General features: G+C 36.0%; 1 protein-coding gene across 1 annotated transcript in view; it reads left to right on the top strand.

Moving 5' to 3' along the window:
* The window catches only part of MALRD1 (MAM and LDL receptor class A domain containing 1), a 731,799-nt gene that overhangs the window by 494,511 nt on the left and 215,917 nt on the right, over nucleotides 1-21,371 (top strand). Inside the window, exon 31 of the mRNA XM_057304733.1 lies at nucleotides 16,181-16,309. Coding sequence (XP_057160716.1) covers nucleotides 16,181-16,309 — 129 coding nt within the window. The remainder of the gene's footprint in view (nucleotides 1-16,180; nucleotides 16,310-21,371) is intronic.

Genomic DNA, 21,371 nt, shown 5'->3' with positions numbered 1-21,371 from the left:
TTACACATATAAAACAGTATCTTAAATTACATTTTCAGTTTAATATTAGAATAAAATGATCCCCCAAATTACTGTACACAAATTAAGTGCATTATCTGTACATTGGAAAATTTTTATGTGCACTTTTCTGCTGGAGGACATCACTATCCTGCTTTTATGATAATCAGCCTCTGGAATTCATTTTTAGTTGTGGTGCAATTGATTGTACTAAATAATGTTACTTAACCTGTTCCGTTTTTTGTCCTTGATATCAGTAGAGTTGCACTATAAAATCATATGCATTTTTGTCGACTTCTTTTTTAGCTGTGTGGTTTTGAGGTTCTTTACTATGCACGGAATCCTGACTCAGTAATTTCATCAGTTGTTTTATGCAGTCATGGATGATTATTCCTTGACTCAAAAAATAATTTGATTCAGGGGCGCCTGGGTGGCTCAGTCAGTTAAGTGTCTGCCTTTGGCCTAGGTCATGGTCTCTGGGTACTAGGATCAAGCCCTGCGGTGGGCTCCCTGCTCAGCGGGGAGCCTGCTTCTCTCTCTCCCTCTTCCCCTCCACCTGCTTGTGCTCTCTTGTGCTCTCTCTCTCTCAGATAAATAAATAAAATCTTTTTAAAAAATCCTATTTCTAATTTTTGCTTTTAGAGAATTAAATGCTAAGGAACCTCGTTCAGATAAGATTGTGATCATTGTTAAGACTGGAGTTTTCTCAGGGCTCCTGGGTGGCACAGCGGTTAAGCGTCTGCCTTCGGCTCAGGGCGTGATCCCAGCGATCTGGGATCGAGCCCCACATCAGGCTCCTCTGCTGGGAGCCTGCTTCTTCCTCTCCCACTCCCCCTGCTTGTGTTCCCTCTCTCGCTGGCTGTCTCTATCTCTGTCAAATAAATAAATAAAATCTTAAAAAAAAAAAAAAAGACTGGCGTTTTCTCATAGCATTGTCTCTCAAGTGTTTGAACTGGATTACATGTCAAAATAGGTTGTAAAGTAAAACCTACAGTATGATTAGAACTTATTTTTTGACGCAGTTTCGGAAAATCAAGTCACTCCTCAGATTTTTGAAAGCAACAAATTAGAAACCACCCGACTTAGGAAATTATTTACTACAACACAGGTGGTAGAATCATTCATTCTCTCAGTTTCTAGGAATAGTATCCAAGAATTATTTACCTATCAAGACTTAGAGAATCGCCACTAATAAACCTTTTTACGCTTCCATTTCGAAGATCCTTGTTCAACTCAGTGTACTCCTAAAGATGTGGAAACTTGGAAACATAAAGAATTTTAATATAGCTTTGTCAGTTATTTTTTGATAAAATAAGTGAGTGTGATTTTAACTTATTCAGACATGATTCAGACATATTTTTGTCTAACCTTTGGAGAGGCAAACTTAGTTCACTTACTGATTTGAAAATGTCTGCCATGTGTACTGGTTGGCAAACACAGTTCTCATTGTCAAGCTAGCAGGTTAAATCAGACTTACTTTTCATTATAACAAGCGTGTCTTTTTTAAAAATTCATGTAAATGTGCAAAAACGCATCCCCATTCCACTTGTAAATGTAATACTTGCAGAATACGAATTTATCCCACATTCCTCACATATTTCTTTAAAATATATGCAAGTTTAATATCCACAATACTGTTTTCCATTTTAATGGTAATATCCCACAGTCCATGCAAATCAAGGCAACTTTTGGCATCCAACACTTGTTCTTCAGGAAAAATGTTTCCAAATTGAAGTTGAAGATGAAGTCAGGCTTTGCCATAACACCGGCTCCTAGCACAGAGCCTAGCACTTAGTAGACAATCAGCAAAAAAATTTTTTTTTCTTTTTAAATTTTTTTAAATTGTGATAAAATAAACAGAACATAAAATTTACCACTTTAATCGTGTTTCAGTATACAGTTTAATGACATTAAGATATTTACTGTTCTACCATCACTGGCATCCATCCAAGAAGTACTCATCTTGTAAAACTGGAACTCTATACCAGCTAAGCACGAGCTCCCCATTTCCCCCTCCGTCTGGCCCCCAGCAACCACCATTCTACTTCCTGTTTCTATGAATTTGACTTCTCTAAGTGCCTCATCTAGGTGGAACCAGACTTACTTGTGGTTTGCTTACTTCACTTAGCTTAGGAAGTTCATCCTTGTTGTAGCATATGTCAGAATTCCCTTCCTTTTTAAGGCTGAATAATAAGAATATGGGTGTATAAATACCTGTGTGAGTCCTTGATTTCAGTTCTTATAGGTATATGTCCAAAAGTGGACTTGCTGGCTCATATGGTAATTATATTTTAGTTTTTTGAGGACACATTCTGTTCCTCATGGTCCCTGTGCCATTTTACATTCTTACCAGCCATACATCAGCATTCCGATTTCTCCATATTCTCGCCAAAACTTGTTATTTTCTGAGTGTTTTATTTTTTTAATAGTAGTCATCCTAATGGGTATGAGGTAGTATCTCATTTTGGTTTTGACTTGCATTTCTCTAATTTGCATTTATGATGGCAAGCATCTTTTCATGTGCTTATTGGCCTTTTGTCTCTCTTCTCAGTAGTACCATAGGTTTGTTTGCTCTAAGGCATAGATTTTTTTTTTTTAAATCTACCATAATTTGTGACACAATCTATTGAACAGTGGCTTCGGCCATCATATTTATTCATCAAGCTTCGGCCATCGTATTTATTCATTTTACTAGAGAGAATCCGTTTTCCGAGGTGATGAACTGACCATCTCACTTGTAGCTACAAAGAGCACGCTGAGCACTGCCATTTGTCTATAGATGTGTCTACTTCCTAAGTGTTCACTGGGAGCAGTGCTAATTTGTATCAAACTTCCAAAGACAACTTTGATGAGCGCTTGTAAATATCAAACCTATTTACATTTGTACTTCAGTTTTCCTAAGTTTCAAAGAATAGCTTTAGTTATGTATGCATTGGTAGTAAAGAATATTGTATGGTAAGTGGTTTCATGCTCCTTTTGTTGTATTTCAATCTCATGAAATACCATCTAGACGAGTCATTTTTTTTTTTTTTTGAAAATAGGGAATAGAAACTGTGAGTCATTAAATGCACTAGAAATAGCACGTCTCTCCTGTCACAACCTGGCCATATATGTTTCTGAATGTCAAATAGAGGAAAGATGCAAAGGTCTGTCTTTTATAAAGTGTGGAGTACGCTTGTAAAACAAAGTGCACAAAGGAGAACCAGAATGATCACTGGGGCATTCTCAAACAGATCAGTTTTAGAAAGCATCACATTTAGAAATGGAGATCTAAAAATCGATTCCCTTAAAACTATATTCCTTTATCCCCATTGTAAAATCTTTATGTACTCTCTGATATCCCTGTAGCTCAGCCTGAAGATTGGGGACATGTTTTACCCATTCTTTTCCTTCCAGTCTGCATGTCAGGTCTGTCAAAAATCAAATTTCTAAACACATGAGGCTCAGACAAGGTGTTTTATGTTTCAGTGGTCTATTAGTCTACTCCTTTGTCATTCTACACCATCCAACTTATTTTAATGTGTACATAAGTGTTGGTATCTAGAGTATATAGTCTCTTGATTTTGTGGGAGCGTCTTGGCTTTTCGTTAGCCTTTTGTTATGCCATATACATTTTAGATTCATGTGAATACAAATACACACACACACACACATACATGCTCACACATCCGTATTCATATCTGTGTATATGGAGATATACCCATCTACCACTGAAGCAGGTTTCTCATTTGCTCTATGCAGCAGGTATAAGCCTGCTGGTCCCAGTTTTGTGCGGGAGCCTCCCATACATCCTGTGCCCTGGGTCGGCCCTAAGCCAATGAAGTTATCTCCAGATTTCAACAGAAATTCCCAGTTGGCTGAATCCATTCCATTTCTGGCTTTGAAGCCTCTTGCATTTAAAAACATTTCAGTATTGTATTACACATGTAGATATTCCCTCTCTGATGGTCTTAATAAGGTGACCAAAATCTCATACTGCCAAAAATGCTAATCAAAAACTGATTTTCTGTCCATAATATTTAAAAATGTGAAATACAGTATTAACACAAAGGTGTTTTGGGATGTTCTATAGCATATATTATGAAAAATTATAATATCATTTTTGAAAGTTAGCCATTTAAAATGTACATCTTTTCCCAAGATGTCAATCTTATTCTTTAGGAAATAATGTACTCTTTGGTGAGCTTCTCTTTAAAATAACTTATGAAACATATTAAGCAGTTTAAATACTGTGTTGAGTTTGGTAGTGAATCCAGTTAGGTGTTTCTAGTCTAAAAGTTTCATGTTGTGTTCCAAGAAAACATTAAATATTTTACCATTTTTCAAATTTCCTTAAAAGCATAGAACACGCACTTTAATTATATTCTCTTAATTAATTCTCTCAAAGAAAAGAATTTTATTGTTTTGATTGGAAAAACAATTATCTTTGATATTATATAACATGATAGGCTTTCAGATCATTACCTGAGTTTGAATTTTAACTCTACTCTTTCTTAGCTGTGTGACCTGGGGCAAGTTAGCTAACCTCTCTGTGCCTCTTCTATACAATTGAATTATTGTGAAAATGTCTTGATTTAATCCTTGCAAAGTGATCCCAGCCCATTGTAAATCAACAGTCAATATCATCTGTTAATACTGGTTTCATTTTCTAACTCTGTTTAGAAAGTAAATGATAATATAAAACATTATTAATGTTTTCACAAAGCAATGTGTTGTTGTAGGAAGAATGCTGGCCTAGGATGAATGAATTAGGACTTCCAGCATCCATAAATCGAGGACAGTTTTACCAGCTTTATATAGTTTATCTTAGCTAAATCTTAGAAGAACACATTTTATACATAAAATAAAGTTTTGAGAGGGCAAGCAGTCAAGAACCCAGAAAAAAATGGAAAAACTAGCAGTAATAGAACATTTACTAAAATGTCAAGCATATACTGAAAACTTTGTATACACCGTCTCATCTCATGTTCACACACACGTTCGTATAGGAACTGCAGTATCTCCATTTGTCATAGAAGGAATCTGAGCCTCAAACAGATCCACTAATTTAACCAAATCACACAGTTGTTACAGATTTTATTCAGGGAGATTTTAAGGTTTTGTTAAAAAAATATTTAAAATTTTCTTTTTTTTTGTAAATTATTTGTTTACAATTACAAAGTAGCTCTAAATGGTTTTTTATTGAGTCTCAGTTTTAATAATCATCTTCGGTTGATAGTACTCCCATTAAATTCTAAAGAGCTGATTGAAATAGTGTATTGACAATACAGTGCAGAATAAAATTTTATACATCTTACAAATATGAGAGAGTTCAATGGAAAGGGTCAAAGATAATATTTACTGTGATTAGACTTGTTTGTATTCATTTTGTGCACAAAAGCATAACTTGATCATTGTGTGACCCAGAAATTTGCACATAAATTGAAAATTATATAATAGTGTCCTGCAGTAACCTTACTACATAAATAATAGACAAGATGGGCTAATTAAAAAGTCTGAATTAGATTGTTCGGCATTTTAGAATCTCTTATTCTTCATTATAAGCCCATGAATGTTACCAAAATCAGAGAGGTTCTAGAGCCTTATATTTTTAGGAAGACCATGTATTTTCTTACATGGGATTGTTTTGTATTGCATAAATTATTAGTCATTGGTAGAGCCCACCTAATCTACCGTAAGACCAAGAGAGATCAATAATAGATGTAATTAACTGCTAACATTTTTTTTTTTAGTTCATGTCCCAGAAATCAATGTTTCCAAACTTAAGAAAATCAGGGTCATTTTTTGGTAACGGTTCTGGGATGAGAGCATAGAAATATGAATAAAGGCAAGAAATAGGTGAAAAAGGTGTGCATCTGTGGACCACACATAGGCATTCTGAGGTTTAGAAGTGATGCAAGAAGGTGGGGAAGATAAAGTAGTAGGCGAAAGAAGAAAGTGTGTGCATTTTTTGTCATGTTTAGTGTGTCTCATAGGCTGTAGAGAAATCCAACGGCAAATATATTGTAAATTTCTAAATTCAGGAAAAAAGTACAGATTGGGATGTAGATAGCAGATCATCAGGCCCCCAGGTGCAGATAAAACCATGATGCCCGAGGAAGGCAGAGGGAAATAAAACAGGATCACAGTTTATTCTGCTAGGCACTTAAAAGGCTGGGCCAGGGGAGCCTGGGTTGCTCAGTCAGTTAAGTATTCGACTCTCGACTTCAGCTCAGGTCATGTTCTCAGGGTCGCAAGATCCAGCCCTGTGTCTGGCTCCTTGCTGGGCATGGAGCCTGCTTAAGATTCTCTCTCTCCTTCTGCCCTTCCCCCCACTCACATGTGCGCACATGTGATTAAATTAATAAAAAATTAATAAAAATAAAATAAAATAAAAGGCTTGGCCTGAAAAAGGAGCCAAGACGAGAAGGAGGGTGAAGAAATGGCAAAGTACCAGGAATGTGATTCCTTTAGCCAAGGAGCTAAAGGAACAGAGGGTTTCAAAAAAGAAGGCATTTTCAGCATATCAGAGGCAACAGTGAAGTCCAGAATAGAAAGGGTGGATACTTCTTTCAAAATGGTAATCAGGAACTCCTCAGATACCTGAACAAGGGTTCTGTTTGTGGTCTATGAAGAATAGAAAAGAGGTGGGAATGGGTGAGGACTTCTGAATCACTAAGCCACTGAAAGCATTCATGCATAAAAGTATCGTATTCTGAGTTGTGGTGGTGGTGGTGTTTTATTTCCTTATTATTTCTCCTTTCTTCTTCTCAGGCATTCTAATAATGTTTTTCTGTCTAAACCTTTACGTCACTGATTTGATCTATTGCCTAGGGTCCGGCAGTCTATTGTTCTTAAAGAATATGAAGAACCCATAAAGAAAACTGGATATTTAACATATGTCCAGATCTAAAATAAAAATGAGTCTCGTGTCTGAAAAGAGAGGTTAGGATCTATCATTTTCTTTCAAGCAGACCTAGAAACAGTTTTATAAAGTCACCATTTTGTGTAAAAACATGAAAATATCAGTCTTTAGGAGATTTTCCATTTAGCATGCACCTTGACTTTACGCATCACCAGGTGAATCTCTTTTTTTTTTTTTTGTATGTTCCGAAACTCTTGCTGTATGCCAAGACGTGGTCCACTAACTCTGATAACATTTCTGATAATTTCAACACAAGCTGAACTTTGCCATCATGGAGATCACTGAGGTTACATTTTCAGATGTCTTGCTAAGAATTGTCAGATAGGTGCATTGACCTTCTTAAAACCTAGCAATTTTTCTAACAAAAGATAGATTTAAATACTCCTGCTGAATAGAAACTATGAAAGGTATTGCTAATTCCCGGATGTTTGAAAATACCGGTCATGCGATATTAAGTTGTCAGCAGTGTTGAGATCTCCTTTCATTGTAAACTTGCCCCTGATCGCATTTCCAGAGCAAGAGAGCGCTCAAGTGAAATAAACAGTCCATCTGCGAAGGAAGATTTGGGGTGCATGATCTTTTTCCAAAATGGCCTTTTCCTTTTTTACACCAGATGTTGCTCTTCCTTCAAATAGATCTGAACCTTCCATATTTTCAAAATATTGCCAAACTTACTTGTTAAGGAAACTGAGAAGAAAGGAGTTTTAGAAAGGAAATTCATGAAGGAACTGTTTTGTCTCAGTCACATGGTCCGGTCTGCATTTCTAATTGGTTAAATGACTAGCTGAGATGATGGACATCTTGAAAGGCCATCAGCTTAATAACTGAATTAAATATTTATTAATGCAACACTGTAAGCTAGGGCTACTTCGTATTGCCCTCTGACAGCAACACATAAATATCTTCAGTTATAGTGCTACACATACTGTTTTACTAATAAATTTTTATCACCAGGTTATAAATTCTTTGAAGGTAAGAACTATCCACCATGTCGTCTGATAGTGGCTCAGTGTTTCTAGGATGAATGAATATAAGATTCTAAGTTGATGACATCACTAGATGTGAACATTTAGTGCTTTGTATGAGAGACTGATTTTCAGTATTCTTTTAGAGATTAATATTAAATGGCTTACCTAAGGTCACAGAGCCTCGATAAGAATGGGGGTTCAAATCATTATGTTGGTCCTCATATTTGGACTGCCCATTAGCAGTCAATATTTACTGTTTAGCACTGAAAATTCTCACTACAGGTAAACTTACTTAGAATGATAAAACTATTGAAACATACCTTCCATAAAAACTATCCAAAGATAATTTATCAACATGTTAAAACAGACAAATGACAAGGAGAATCCACATATTAACAAGTAAAAAGAAACCGTATTTTTGGAAAAGTTCCCTCTCCCAGCCACTACAAATACATCTTAATGTTTCTGTCTCAGTGGATGCCCTCAGATGCTGATACATGTTTACCTTTATGTGAACACAAGATACAAAAAGTCGTATGTGCCAATTTCAGGAATTTTTTTTTAAAGCATAGATCTACCATTGGATGAAATGCAAGTAGCATAATGTTTATGTTAAATAAAGAACATTATTTGGAGAAAATGTTTTATGGGACTTTCTGGGGATTATTTTTAGAATACGGATCTAAAACATTAACAGTTTTTAAATATTAAATTTATATTGAAATGTAGACTACAGAAGAAATGACAAAATTATATCATGGGGTATGCTTCCCACTCACTAAAACATATAAAAATATTTTGAAAAGCACAAATTAGTACTCTAAACTGAAATTTGAAACAAAAAGAGAAGAAAATCTACCAGTTCTAGGATTATAAGAAGGAATTCAAAACCTAGATCACAGGTGGAAACTAACTTCCCAGTGGCCTAAAGGATTTGGGGACCTGGACATTAATTATAGTACCTGGGGACTGGATCTTTTAATCCTGTAGGAGAACAAGAGAGCTAGGCATGAAACCCTTGCATAAAGTCTGGTCCTTTCCAGGAAAGCGTCAGAGATATTTGTTATGTGTCTAGGGACTTGGAAAAAACAAATAAAACAGGAGCTACCATCATGAAACCAAAACCATAAAATTGTGCCACACCACATATAGGATAATATATGATGTAAGAATGGCAACTCCAAACAACAAATTAATATTACAATTTTTAGAACCACTGAAATTTCAAGGGTAGCGCAGAAGCCGGTGTAAATTTATGCTGTTGGGGCCATCTGCTAGTGGGATTATGATACAGAAAAAAAGGAAAGCATTTGAGAAAAAGAATAGGCAGGATGCTAAGTAAAAATAATTAAATTAAACTTCTAGAAATGAATAAAATTATAACAACATAAATATCAAGGAAAAAATGAAATAAGATGATTAGAGACAGAACTGAAGAGTTAAATCATCAAATTTATGAGTTTAGGGTACCTGGGTGGTTCATTCTTTTAAGCCTCATACTCTTGGTTTCGCCTCAGGTCACGATCTCCTGGGTCCTGAGATCAGCCCCAGCTCTGCTCTCCTCTCAGTGGGGAGTCCGCTTCAAGATTCTTTTCCTCTGCCCCTCCCCCAACTTGTGTATGTTCTGAATGAATGAATGAATGAATGAGTAAATAAATAAATAAATCTTAAAAAAATATATATATATATATGAGCTTACTCACCAGAATACAGCACAGTAAAGAGGGGGGGAAAAAGGAACAGAGATTAAGAGACACTGAGGATCAGAAGAGTAAATTCAACAGTTTTCTAATAGGAGCTTCAGAGGTAGAGAAGAGAGACTGAGGGAAAGACACTAGTTGAAGAGATAATTCTGATCATTTTTTATAACTGAAAAATGGCATGACTTTTCAAGTCATTATAGCTAAGAAACAATGATGCTTAAGTGACAGGAAGCAACCTAGTACCCAGAGCTTGGCTTCTGATAACATTTTCCAATAAAAGGAACCAGGGCAGTGTGCCTGGGTGGCTCAGTTGGTTAAGCGTCTGCCTTCAGCTCAGGTCATGATCCCAGGGTCCCGGGATCAAGCCCCACATCCTGCACTGGGCTCCCTGCTCAGGAGGGGAGCCTGCTTCTCTCTCTGCCCCTCCCTCTTGCTCTACTCTCTCTTGCTCTCTCTCTCAAATAAATAAATAAAATCTTTAAAAAAAAGAAAAAGGGGACTAGGGATTCTTACAGAAACCACTGATGCCTGATTCTAGCACTGGGTCAGGAAACCTACTAGATGAGCCAGAAGCAACTTTTAGTGCTAGAAAATAAGGTAGTGTGTAAAAAGAAAAGCCTACATTGATGGGGTATGTCAAAGGGACCCAGGAGTATTGAAAGAGCTCCTCTTGGCCAAAGTCGGAACATTTTGAGCCATGAAATAAAGTTGCATTGTATTATAACTCAAATTATAAAATACTCTTGAGTCCATACTGATATAAATATTTACTGCATAAATAAGTAAATGAGAGAGAAGAGACAAATTTCCCACATATAAGAATTCCAGGTAATTTATGTAGATTCCCCTGCCCTGAAGGAGGGGAGTGTCGATCACCATAGATGTGGCCTGCACCCAGTGATCTCCTTTCAAAGAATGGAGTGTGGAAAAGGATACAAAAGGGACCTTATGGTGGACAATCACTGTAGTACGTGCACCACACCAGCCATGTGAACAAGGTCAACGTGGACACTACCACGTCTCGATAATAGTTCGTACTCTTGTCACTACGTGATGAAGATAACACTTCTGTAGTCTTTCTTCCCCCAAACCATTAATTCTATCTAATCATGATGGGAAAACAAACAAAACAATCACAACAATAACAAAAAAAAAAAACACCAAATTCCAGTAGAAAGACATCCTACAAAATACTTGACCAGTGCTCTCCAAATAGGAAAAGTCATCAAAAACAAGGTAAACCCGAGAAACTGTCAGAGCAGAGACTCACCTAAGAAGACATGGCATAACCAGCTAAATAGCATGGTCTTCAAAGGCAGGGAATATGCCCATTATGTCTTACATGTGATTAGTATATTCTATACAAGAATTGAGGGTGCTTAAAAATATATGCCCATGTGAAGTTTTCTATCTGAAATCGCAGAGCATACTGAATATCATCGCTTGAAGATGATGATAAAACTCAATGTTTGCCCGCAAATACAATCTACGGAACGATTATATCTAGTTCTGTATAATGAACCCCGTATATAAAACTATTTTAATCCAAATAGAAATTTAAAGGGGCAAGAGCATCTTGATTGTCAATTCTGTTTCAAACCAGAATAAAGCCAGTTCTAAATTGGAGTCACTTTCAGGTTGGTGACAGGCTGTTCAAGTCCACAGAGGATTAGTCTTACATATGCATCAGGCTTTTATTGTATTAAATATTTTAGCTGCATTATTTTATAGATCTTTTCTTCTTTGTAGGATTTTTCCATTTATCCAATTTAGTTTTAGGTCTTTAAGACTCTCAATTTTTTTTTTTTTTTTTTTTTTTTGAGAAGGAGGTGGGGTAGGGGAGAGGGAGAGAGAAAATCTTAAGTATATTCCATGCTCAGCATGGAGTCCCATGCAGGGCTCCATCTCACAAGCCTGAGATCATGACCTGAGCCAAAATCAAGAGTTAGATGCTTAACTGACTGAGCCACCCAGTTGCCCCAGCTTTTTTTTTTTCCTAACATAAATATTCAGTCTAGTTTTTTTTTTAATGCCCTATTCTACCAGCCACATTATCGTCAACTCTCTATTATGAGCACCAGTGTTCTTTCCATTCTTATATCATTAACTGTGGAATATGTGAGATTATCATTCATTCCACATACTTGTCAACCAGGTTAGTAGGCACTGCTTTTATCGTTTTGACTGAATTAAGAAATTGAAAGTGGCCAAATACGTGTAAGACATCCCCACTAACATAATCTGCCTTTTCTGTTTACCACAATGTTTTTGGTAACAGCTGTCTGACTGACTACATTCTTGTCTGAAAGAAGATCTACTTTTCTTACAATTGTAGGCTCTTTTTTCTTGGTGCGATGCCTGGGCTATAGAAATTTTCGTCATTGCTTGCTTTACTGCAATTCAAAGCAGTGACTTGATTTCTTTTCATGTTATTGCTGGTCCATATTGTTAAGGAAATAAGCCTCATTTAGAGATGTAGTCTATTTTAGTCATTTTTAAAAACTAAAGAATGAATGATTTAAAGTCAAAACACATTTCCTCTGTGGAGTAATTACATATGGCTCTGCAGCCCGTGGCATGGAGAAATAAAATAATCCCCAATGCACAGAACTGCATACTAAATAATGTCCGCATACTGCTCTGGGGTTAACTATAAATTCTCACTAGTGTTAATTAAAAATTATGTGGCAAAGATTCTAAACTACTCAATGAACATGACCTTTTTTTTTCTCCTTGCTGATGCCCATAGTTAAAATGATTTGTCATTTTCTTAGATACCTTCTTTTCATTCTTCCTATTTATACTATATTTTACTCATAAATTTTTCTGGAAATTATACAAGTTAAAACTTGTATTTTTATCAAATCCATAGAGATTTACTATGTTTCTTCACAGAAATACTACCTAACTTTGAGTAAGTTACCCTCACCTCAGGCACACCGGCTCTGAACCTATAATAATCTATGTAACAAAGGAATTGTGAGCTTTATTTAATTTGTTGAACTAGATAGAAGGAGTTTGGGACCTTTAATGTACATCTCTGTGAAGGTATGAAATATTGTCATTGGACTTCCTATGATTTAAAATGATATTCAAATATGTAAATCGCTATAGATTATTTTGGGTAATATGGACTTTTAACAATATTGGTTCTTCCAATCCATGGGAATGGAATATATTTCCATTTTTTTTATATCATCTTCAGTTTCTTCCATCATTGTTTTAGAGTTTTCAGGGTATAGGTCTTTCAGCTCCTTGGTTAAGTTTCTTCCTAGGTATTTTATTATTTTGGATACAAATGAAAATGGATTGTTTTCTTAATTTCTCTTTCTGATACTTTATTATTAGTGTATAGAAAAAGCAGAAATTTCTGTGTATTAATTTTGCATCTTGTGACTCTACTGAATTCATTTATTAGTTCTAGCAGTTTTCTGGTGGAGTCTTTAGTGTTTTTTATATATAGTATCATGTCATCTGCAAATAGTAAAAGTTTTACTTCCTTACCAATCTGGATGCCTTTTTTTTCCTTTTCTTGTCTGATTGCTGTGATTAGAGCTTTCAGTACTACCTTGAATAAAAGTAGTGAGAGGGGACATCCTTGTCCTGATCTTAGATGAAAAGCTCTCAGTTTTTCTTCCTTGAAGATAATATTAGCTGTGAATTTTTCATATATGGCCTTTATTATGTTGAGGGATATATTCCCTCTGAACCTACTTTGTTGATAGTTTTTTATCATGAATGGATGTTGTACTTTGTCAGATGTTTTTTCTGCATCTCTTGAGATGATCATATGGTTTTTGTCCTTTCTCTTGTTAATCTGCTGTGTCATGGTGATTGATTTATGAATAATGAACCACCCTTGCATCCCAGGAATAAATGCCACTTGATTATGGTGAATGATTCTTTTCATGTGTTGCTGGATTCAGTTTGCTAATATTTTGTTGAAGATTTTTATATCTATGTCCATTAGAGATAGGCCTATAGTTTTTTTGTTGTTGTCTGTTTGTTTGTTTTTGGGGGGGGGTTGGTATTGTCTTTATCTGGTTTCAGAATTGGTAAATCTGGCCTTACAGAATGAATTTGGAAACTTTTCTTCCCCTTTTATTTTTTGGAATAGTTTGAGAAGAATTGATATTAATTCTTTAAATGTTTGGTAGAATTTACCTGTGAAAATTATTTAAGTGGCCATACAACTCAAAGCAATCTACAGATATAATGCAATTCTTATCAAAATACAAATGACAGTTTTCACAGAACTAGAACAGATATCCCTAAAATTTGTATGGAACCCCAAAATACCTTAAGTAACTGAAGCAGTCTTGAAAAAGAACAAATCTGGAGGTATCACAATCTCAGATTTCAAGATACACTACAAAGCTGTAGTAATCACAACAGTATGGTAAAAGGCACAAAAATAGTCATAACGATCAATAGAACATAATAGAGAATCTAGAAATAAACCAACACTTATATTGTCACCCACTACAGAGGAGGCAAGAATATACAACGGGGAAAAACAGTCTTTTCAACAAATGATATTGGGGAAAACTGGACAACTACATGGAAAAGAAAGAAACTGGACCACTTTCTTACACCATACATGAAAATAAACTCAAAATGGATTAAAGACCTAACTATGAGACCTGAAACTATCAAACTACTGGAAGAAAACATAGGCAGTAATTTCTTCGGCATCAGCCATAGAAACATTTTTCCAGATATGTCTCCTCATTCAAGAGAAACAAAAACAAAATTAAACTGTTGGGACTAAACCAAATAAAAAGCTTTTGCAAAGCATAGGAAACCATCAACAAGACAAAAAAAGCAATCTACTTAATGGGAGAAGATATTTTCAAATGATATATCTGGTAAGGGGTTAATATTCCAAAATATATGAAGAACTTCTATAACTCAATACCAAAAAAACACATTTAAAAAAATGGACAGAGGACACATAGACATTTTTTTCCAAAGAAGACATATGCATGGCATGAGGATACATGAAAAGGTGTTCAGCATTACTAACCATCAGGGAAGTGCAAATTGAAACAATGTGATATCACTGTATACGTGTCAGAATGGCAAAAAATAAAAACAACACACACACACACACACACACACACACAAATAGCAACTATTGGCAAGAATGTGTAGAAACAGAACCCTCATGCACTGTTGGTGGGAATGAAGACTGGTATAGCCATGGTAGAAAACAGCGTAGAGGTTCCTAAAAAAATTAAAAGTAGAATTATCATATGATCCAGTAATTCCACTACTGGATATTTATCCAAAGCAAATGAAAACGCTAATTCAAAAAGATATATTCACCCTTATGTTTATTGCTGCCTTATTTACAATAGTCAAGATATTGAAGCAATTGAAGCATCCATTCATAGATGGATACCCTATATATACCCATACCTTATATATAAAGATATGGTGTTATATATACGTACACACACACACACACTGGAATATTTTTCAGCCATTTGCAGCAACGTGGATGGACCTAGAGGGTATAATGCTAAGTGAAATAAGTCAGTCAGAGAAAGAGAAATACCATATTATTTCACTCATATGTGGAATTTAAGAAACCAAACAAAGAAAAAAAGAAACAAAAAACCAGACTCTTAAATACAGAAAACAAACTAATGGTTACCAGAGAGGAAGGGGGTAGGAGGGAATGGGTACAAGAGAAAAGTGGGATTGAGAATACACTTACCTGACCACTGAATAATGTATAGAATTGGTGAATCTTTGTATTGTACACCTGAAACTAATATAACACTGTGTGTTCATTATACTTCAAGTAAAATGTGTGAATTGCTTTGAAAATCCTATGTTCATTCCTAAGCTCCTTTTAGATGAAACCATTATGCCTTCAGTTATGATACCCAGAATTGATTAAGCACAAACTATGGATTAGGGACTGTATTTCGCCTAAGAAAACACATCCCAAACTCCTGCTTCTAAGGGAAGCTTTATAGTCACAGCTTGGAGTCTGTATTACAGCTCTTCTATGGGGTGGTAAACATTTAACGTAGGAATAGAAGGGTTCTTAGGTGGCATGAAGCATGGAGTACCCAACCTGAGGCTTGGTTGACAAAGAACAGGCAATGCAAGGGGAGAGGGAAGCTGTTTCCTTGAGTCTTGGGGTTGAGCAGCCCGCCAGGAGCATGAGAGGGAATGGTCAGTGTAGGTAGAGGAAGTGAGTATATACACACATGGAAAGATGAAGAGCAGGTGACCTATTCGCAAGCCCTTCGGGGTGTAGGATACACGATAGTTTAACTGCAGGTGCTTACGAGGAGAGTTGCAGAAAATGAGACTAGAAAACTAAGCTGGAACCCAAAGCAAATCATTTTTAGTGCCTGGATTGAAATGTTGGATTTAGGGAATGGATGATTTTGAAAGCACAGTCTATATAACTCGCTGAAAAATTGGGTGTGGGACTGAGAGCCGGGAGGTGTCTAGAAGTCTGCCTTGGACAGCTATTAAAATCAGTAACTTACTTAACTGTTGTATCTAGAAAACCATTAAAAAGAAGACTCAAATTTAATGAAATTTTATAAAAATGATGTTGTTTTTATTTTTATTTTTTTCCCCAGTGGGAGAGACTTCTGAGAGTTGCCCAGAAGCCACTGATTTTTTGTGCCACGACAAGAAGTGTGTTGCTTCCCACCTTGTCTGTGACTATAAGCCGGACTGCTCCGACAGGTCTGACGAGGCTCACTGTGGTAAGTGATCTGTCTGCTGTGACATGGCCCATTCCCCACAGGTTTCACCTTAGTAGGAAAGTAATATATTGGCATTGATGACAGAGAGGAAATGTTCTTTTCATGCACCAGCGTAAATGTAAAATAGCCAGAACATTTTTTCCAACTTCTCTGTACACATATCCAGATCTCAGCCCCCTCAACCGTTTTACCCCCATACTAGACGCCACAGCCAATCTTGTCATAAAAATTTCTCAACGTGTCATTGTGCAGAACTGTGGGCGGTGAGGGGGGGGGTAGAATTTTAAACCCCGGAAACTGACATATCCGTCTACATTTCTTCATTGGTTTTCATTTCCTTTTCCAGAAAATGGTTGATTTTGTAGATAAGGCTAAAATGAGCACTTCAAATAAATACTAGTAAATGATTAATTTGATCAATTACATTGCTCTGGGAAAAGAGAACTAAATTGGCCACATTGGTTTTTTTTATTCAGACTTTAATTCAAGTGATTTTTAAAAGTCATGTATAAAACCAAGTATGTAGTTTTAAAATATGAACATGTATTTAAATCCAAACAATTCTTTTGTGTGTGTGTGTGTGTGTTTCTTATTGATGAACATTCATAGGCAACCTTGCTACCATATAGGCTACGTGTTACATTAGGGTTTGCTGCAGAACGAACTACCCTAAAGGGTAGTAGCCTATAAATGTTTCATTTTGCTCTCAGCTTTGTGGATCAGTAATTCAGAAAGGAATCAGTGAGGCAGGTTGTTTCTAATCCTTAAGGCTCCATGAGGTATAGCTGGAACTGGAGGGTCACTTTCAAGATGGCTTCCTCCCCTCCGGGTTTGGCACACTGGTACTCTTTGGTCTGTCTGTCTGGCTTGACATAGCATCTCATTCTCCACGGTATCTAACGTGGCTTGGGCTTTCCATCACAGGGCTGTCACAGGACAGTCAGGTATCTTGCATGGGATTGGCTTTTACCAGAGTAAAAGCTCTCAAGAACAAGCATTCCAAGAGCCACAGGAAAAGCAGGAAGAATTCGCATGACTTAGCCTTGGAAATTCTAGAATGTCACTCTTGGCTCTCTCTAATGGTCATACAAATTAAAATGTCTAGCTTTGATTCAAGGAGAGAAAGGGGATAGACTCCACCTTTGGGACAATGTCATGCATGTACAGGAAGGGAGTACCACAGAAGTCATGTTCAGATTTTTCTTTTTAACTCAATATCATTTTTATTCCTCAGGATCTTATAGTAAGGACGCTTCTAAAGTGTTCATTTTATCTTTTTTTTCCTATTTATTACTTTTATTAAATTGTAAAATATACATAACATAAAATTTACTCTTTTAACCTTGTCTAATTGTATAGTTCAGTGGCATTAAGTACTTTTGCATTGTTGTCCAGATATCACCACCACTCATCTCCAGAACATTTTTCATGTGGAAAAGCTGAAACTCTATACCCATTAAACAATTAATGCTCCATTTTCCCTCCCCCAGCCCCTGATAGCTGCCATTTGGTTTTCTGCTTCTATGCATTTGACAATCTAGGTACCTAATACCAGTATTTGGAATCATACAGTATTTGTCTTTCTGTGATGGGCTTATTTCACTTAGCATTATTTCACTCAACATTAATGCTATATTTTAATTTTAAATCAGAGTGTCAAGGTGGGGGATGCCTGGGTGGATCATTTGGTTAAGCAGCTGCCTGCAGCTCAGATCATGATCTCCAGGTCCTGGGATTGAGCCCCGCGTGGGGCTTCATGCTCAGTGGGTAGTCTGCTTCTTTCTCCCTCTGCCCCTCTGCACCACTCATTCTCTCTCTCTCAAATAAATAAATAAAAATCTTTTTTAAAAAAGTGTCAAAGGGAATGAAAATCACTGGCACTTCTTAAAACTGTACTATCAGTGCCACAGTATTATAATCTTAATTTTATAAATTAGTATGCATTTCCTTTATAATACATGCATTCTCAAATGAAATTTATAATATATTGAAAAATACTTTCTAGTGTTCTTTTTTAAAAGCATCTATTTAAATTTAAGTTAGTTTTTTTTTCTAGTGTTCTTTCTAGCTCTTTTAAAGTACTCCAAAAAAACATATTTTTGATACTGACTGTAGAGAATCTATTCCAATGGGGCTCGAAAAAATGCTCCAAAACATTTGTAAAATCACTATTTTCCCCACCAGGCATAACAAGTAGAAAGTATTTAAAAATCACCAGCAAAACAAAATGAAGATTCTAAAGCAAAATTAATTTGAACATGACGACATTGGCATACATAATCCAGTGAGGGGAAGGACAGCTGTCATGGGCACAAAGAAAAATAGTTACAGGAAGTAAATTTTCTTCCTCTCATTTCAGGATGGATGTGTATTGAAAATATTTATATAAAAATTATATTCTTCCATTTATTCCTATTCTTAGTATGGGCTAGGAACAACTTTCTAAATGTCAAATATAGAAAAATGAATGACATCATTTTAGACTTCAGAAACTCAACTTTCTAGTGTGATGGGAGGGGCTGAGGAATGTATTAAAATATAGTGTTCTTTGGTTTTTGAAAAAGTTGGTTATAAAAGAATCCTGATTACTTTTGAAATGTAACACGTGCTATTATAATAAGGTTATCACAGTGTATTTGGGCACAAATGAAGTACAGATGAAGAATAGTGTGGTGGGTGCACACATGCGTGCACGTGTCCATGCGACATAAGTATCGGCTTGTAAAACATGAATAGTTACTAAGTATTCTGGTTTTTCAAATGTGAATGCTGCCTTTGTTTCCCCTTGGCTCACTCATTTTTCCCTTCGGACTGCTTTATATGAATTTTATTTTTCCCACAGCTATTCGAAGTATTGATGTAAAAATCCTCAAAGCGAGTTTTGATTTTCAGAACCTGAGTCAGTTACACGCTCGTATTTGCTAGTGTTACCTACAGCTTTGGTGGACAACTGCATGCAGTATTTGATTTTATTAAAATTAAAACAATGTCTTGACAAATGAAATTGAGACCTTTGATAGACTTTGTTCACATCCACATCCAAAAGGAACGTTACGCAGCACACATGGGATACCGGTGACTTATCGATTCTGCAAAGTGACTTCATCAGTATTTTATGCTGATAGTCTCTTAGATACATTGGAGGGATTAGGGTTAGATTCCTGCAATCAGATAATTCTGTTGTGGATGGTGAAATAAATTACAAAATTTTCAAAATGACCTTTGGAGAAATATAGGGAAAAAATAGACCTTTGGTTTATTAAACTGAAGTCTTCATTTTAATGTGGACCCTCCCATGTTGAGCAATTATTTAAATTCTCAGAGACTCATTTCCTCATCTTTATATTAGATGGAATCATATCCGTTCTATAGAGTACTCTGAAAATTAAATGACACGAAGAACATATTTGTTCAGTCTTCTAGGATTAATAATGTTAGTCTCTTCCATTTCATTATTTTTATACTCTCTTGAAATGTGCCAGTCGTAGTGGATGCATTATATGTACTTTATATAGTTATCAGAAAATGAATTCAGTGATTCCTCATAAGTAAATTTTTACCGTAGGTTATGAACAAAGATATTTTTTTCTTTTTCATCTCTAACTCCTGTTGCAAAAATTCATGGTTTGGAATAAATGAAATCTGCAGGCGCCTGGGTGGCTCAGCCATTAAGCGTCTGCCTTCGGCTCAGGTCATGATCCCAGCGTTCTGCGATTGAGCCCTCATTGGGCTCTCTGCTTGGCGGGAAGCCTGCTTCTCCCTCTCCCACTCCCCTTGCTTGTGTTCCCTCTCTTGCTGTCTCTCTCTGTCAAATAAATAAATAAAATCTTTAAAAAAATAGAATAAATGAAATCAATTCTTTTTAAAAGAAACAGTTAAGTCAAAAAATGTGCTCTTTTTTTACATGGAAGAAAACTATTACCTAAAACCTGTATTAAGTGTGCCTCGTACCCTAGGCTAGGGATGTACAGGGTGTGGATGGGTGCATTCTCTGCTGCCTTTTACAACAGGTACAAATATGATTATCCAGTCAGAACCTTCTTTCCCACTGAACCCCGAGTCTTTACAATCCTTCTCAGTGCAGCACTCTATGAAGTCATTTCATGTTGAGGAGAAAGTATTAAATATTCCTGTATTATTCATTGTGGTATAACAAAATAAGGAGGGTATGTGAATATGATGAATTAAAAATAATTAATTATGGGGCCAGCTCTTAAAAATTATAGGTAAGTTGATCAATATTTACACTAACCATATCCCCATATGGCTGAATACCATACCACTGGGAAAATGTCATTTGTTTAAATATTGTTGGTAATGCTTTAACTCTATTCAAGGAATCCGTGACAACACATTTGGAAAATATTTTATCAAAAGAAATAACCATTTTGAAAATACTGACCACATAATCATCACCAAGAAATATTACAAAGTTCCTCATATCATTTATCATTTAATAGGTATTTATGGAATGATTATGGGCAGTCGTAATACCACCCACTAGAAACATTTATAGTAATTCAATGGTAAACAGTTACAGTGACAATCCACAATAAAGAAGCAATGAATTTCCAAATGAATGGTAATAACTATAATCACTGTTAAGTGCCATAAAACAGACATGCACACATATTCTGACATGGCCTGAAAAGGTAAGGATCGGACGTAAATTGAACATTCAAAGATGAGTATGATCTGCTAGACGGAATGAGGAAGATACATTAACTAATATACTTGTAGCAGAAACTTCAACATCAGCCAGTTTAACATGATGGTAATTCCTTTAGTTGCCTGGCCCTTCTTTGAGTTTCTTAAAAACAGAACTCCCAATTTCATTTGGGGTGGCATTGTGACCGACTACAAATACCATCTTCTCCAGACTTCCTTGTGGCCACTGGAGGCCAATGAGATATACATGGGGATTTGGGGAAGGTATCTCTTATAGAAGGAAAAACACCAGACTAGAAGAAAAAAAGTCTCTCCTCCTTTCCTTTTCTCACTTCTTTCAACAATACCTTGAACATATGTGATTCTAGGAAGTACCAGAGTCACCTTGCAGCCA

The sequence above is a fragment of the Ursus arctos genome, unplaced genomic scaffold, assembly GCF_023065955.2.
Source record: "Ursus arctos isolate Adak ecotype North America unplaced genomic scaffold, UrsArc2.0 scaffold_30, whole genome shotgun sequence".
Taxonomy (NCBI): domain Eukaryota; kingdom Metazoa; phylum Chordata; class Mammalia; order Carnivora; family Ursidae; genus Ursus; species Ursus arctos.
This window is presented reverse-complemented; position numbering and strand designations above follow the sequence as displayed.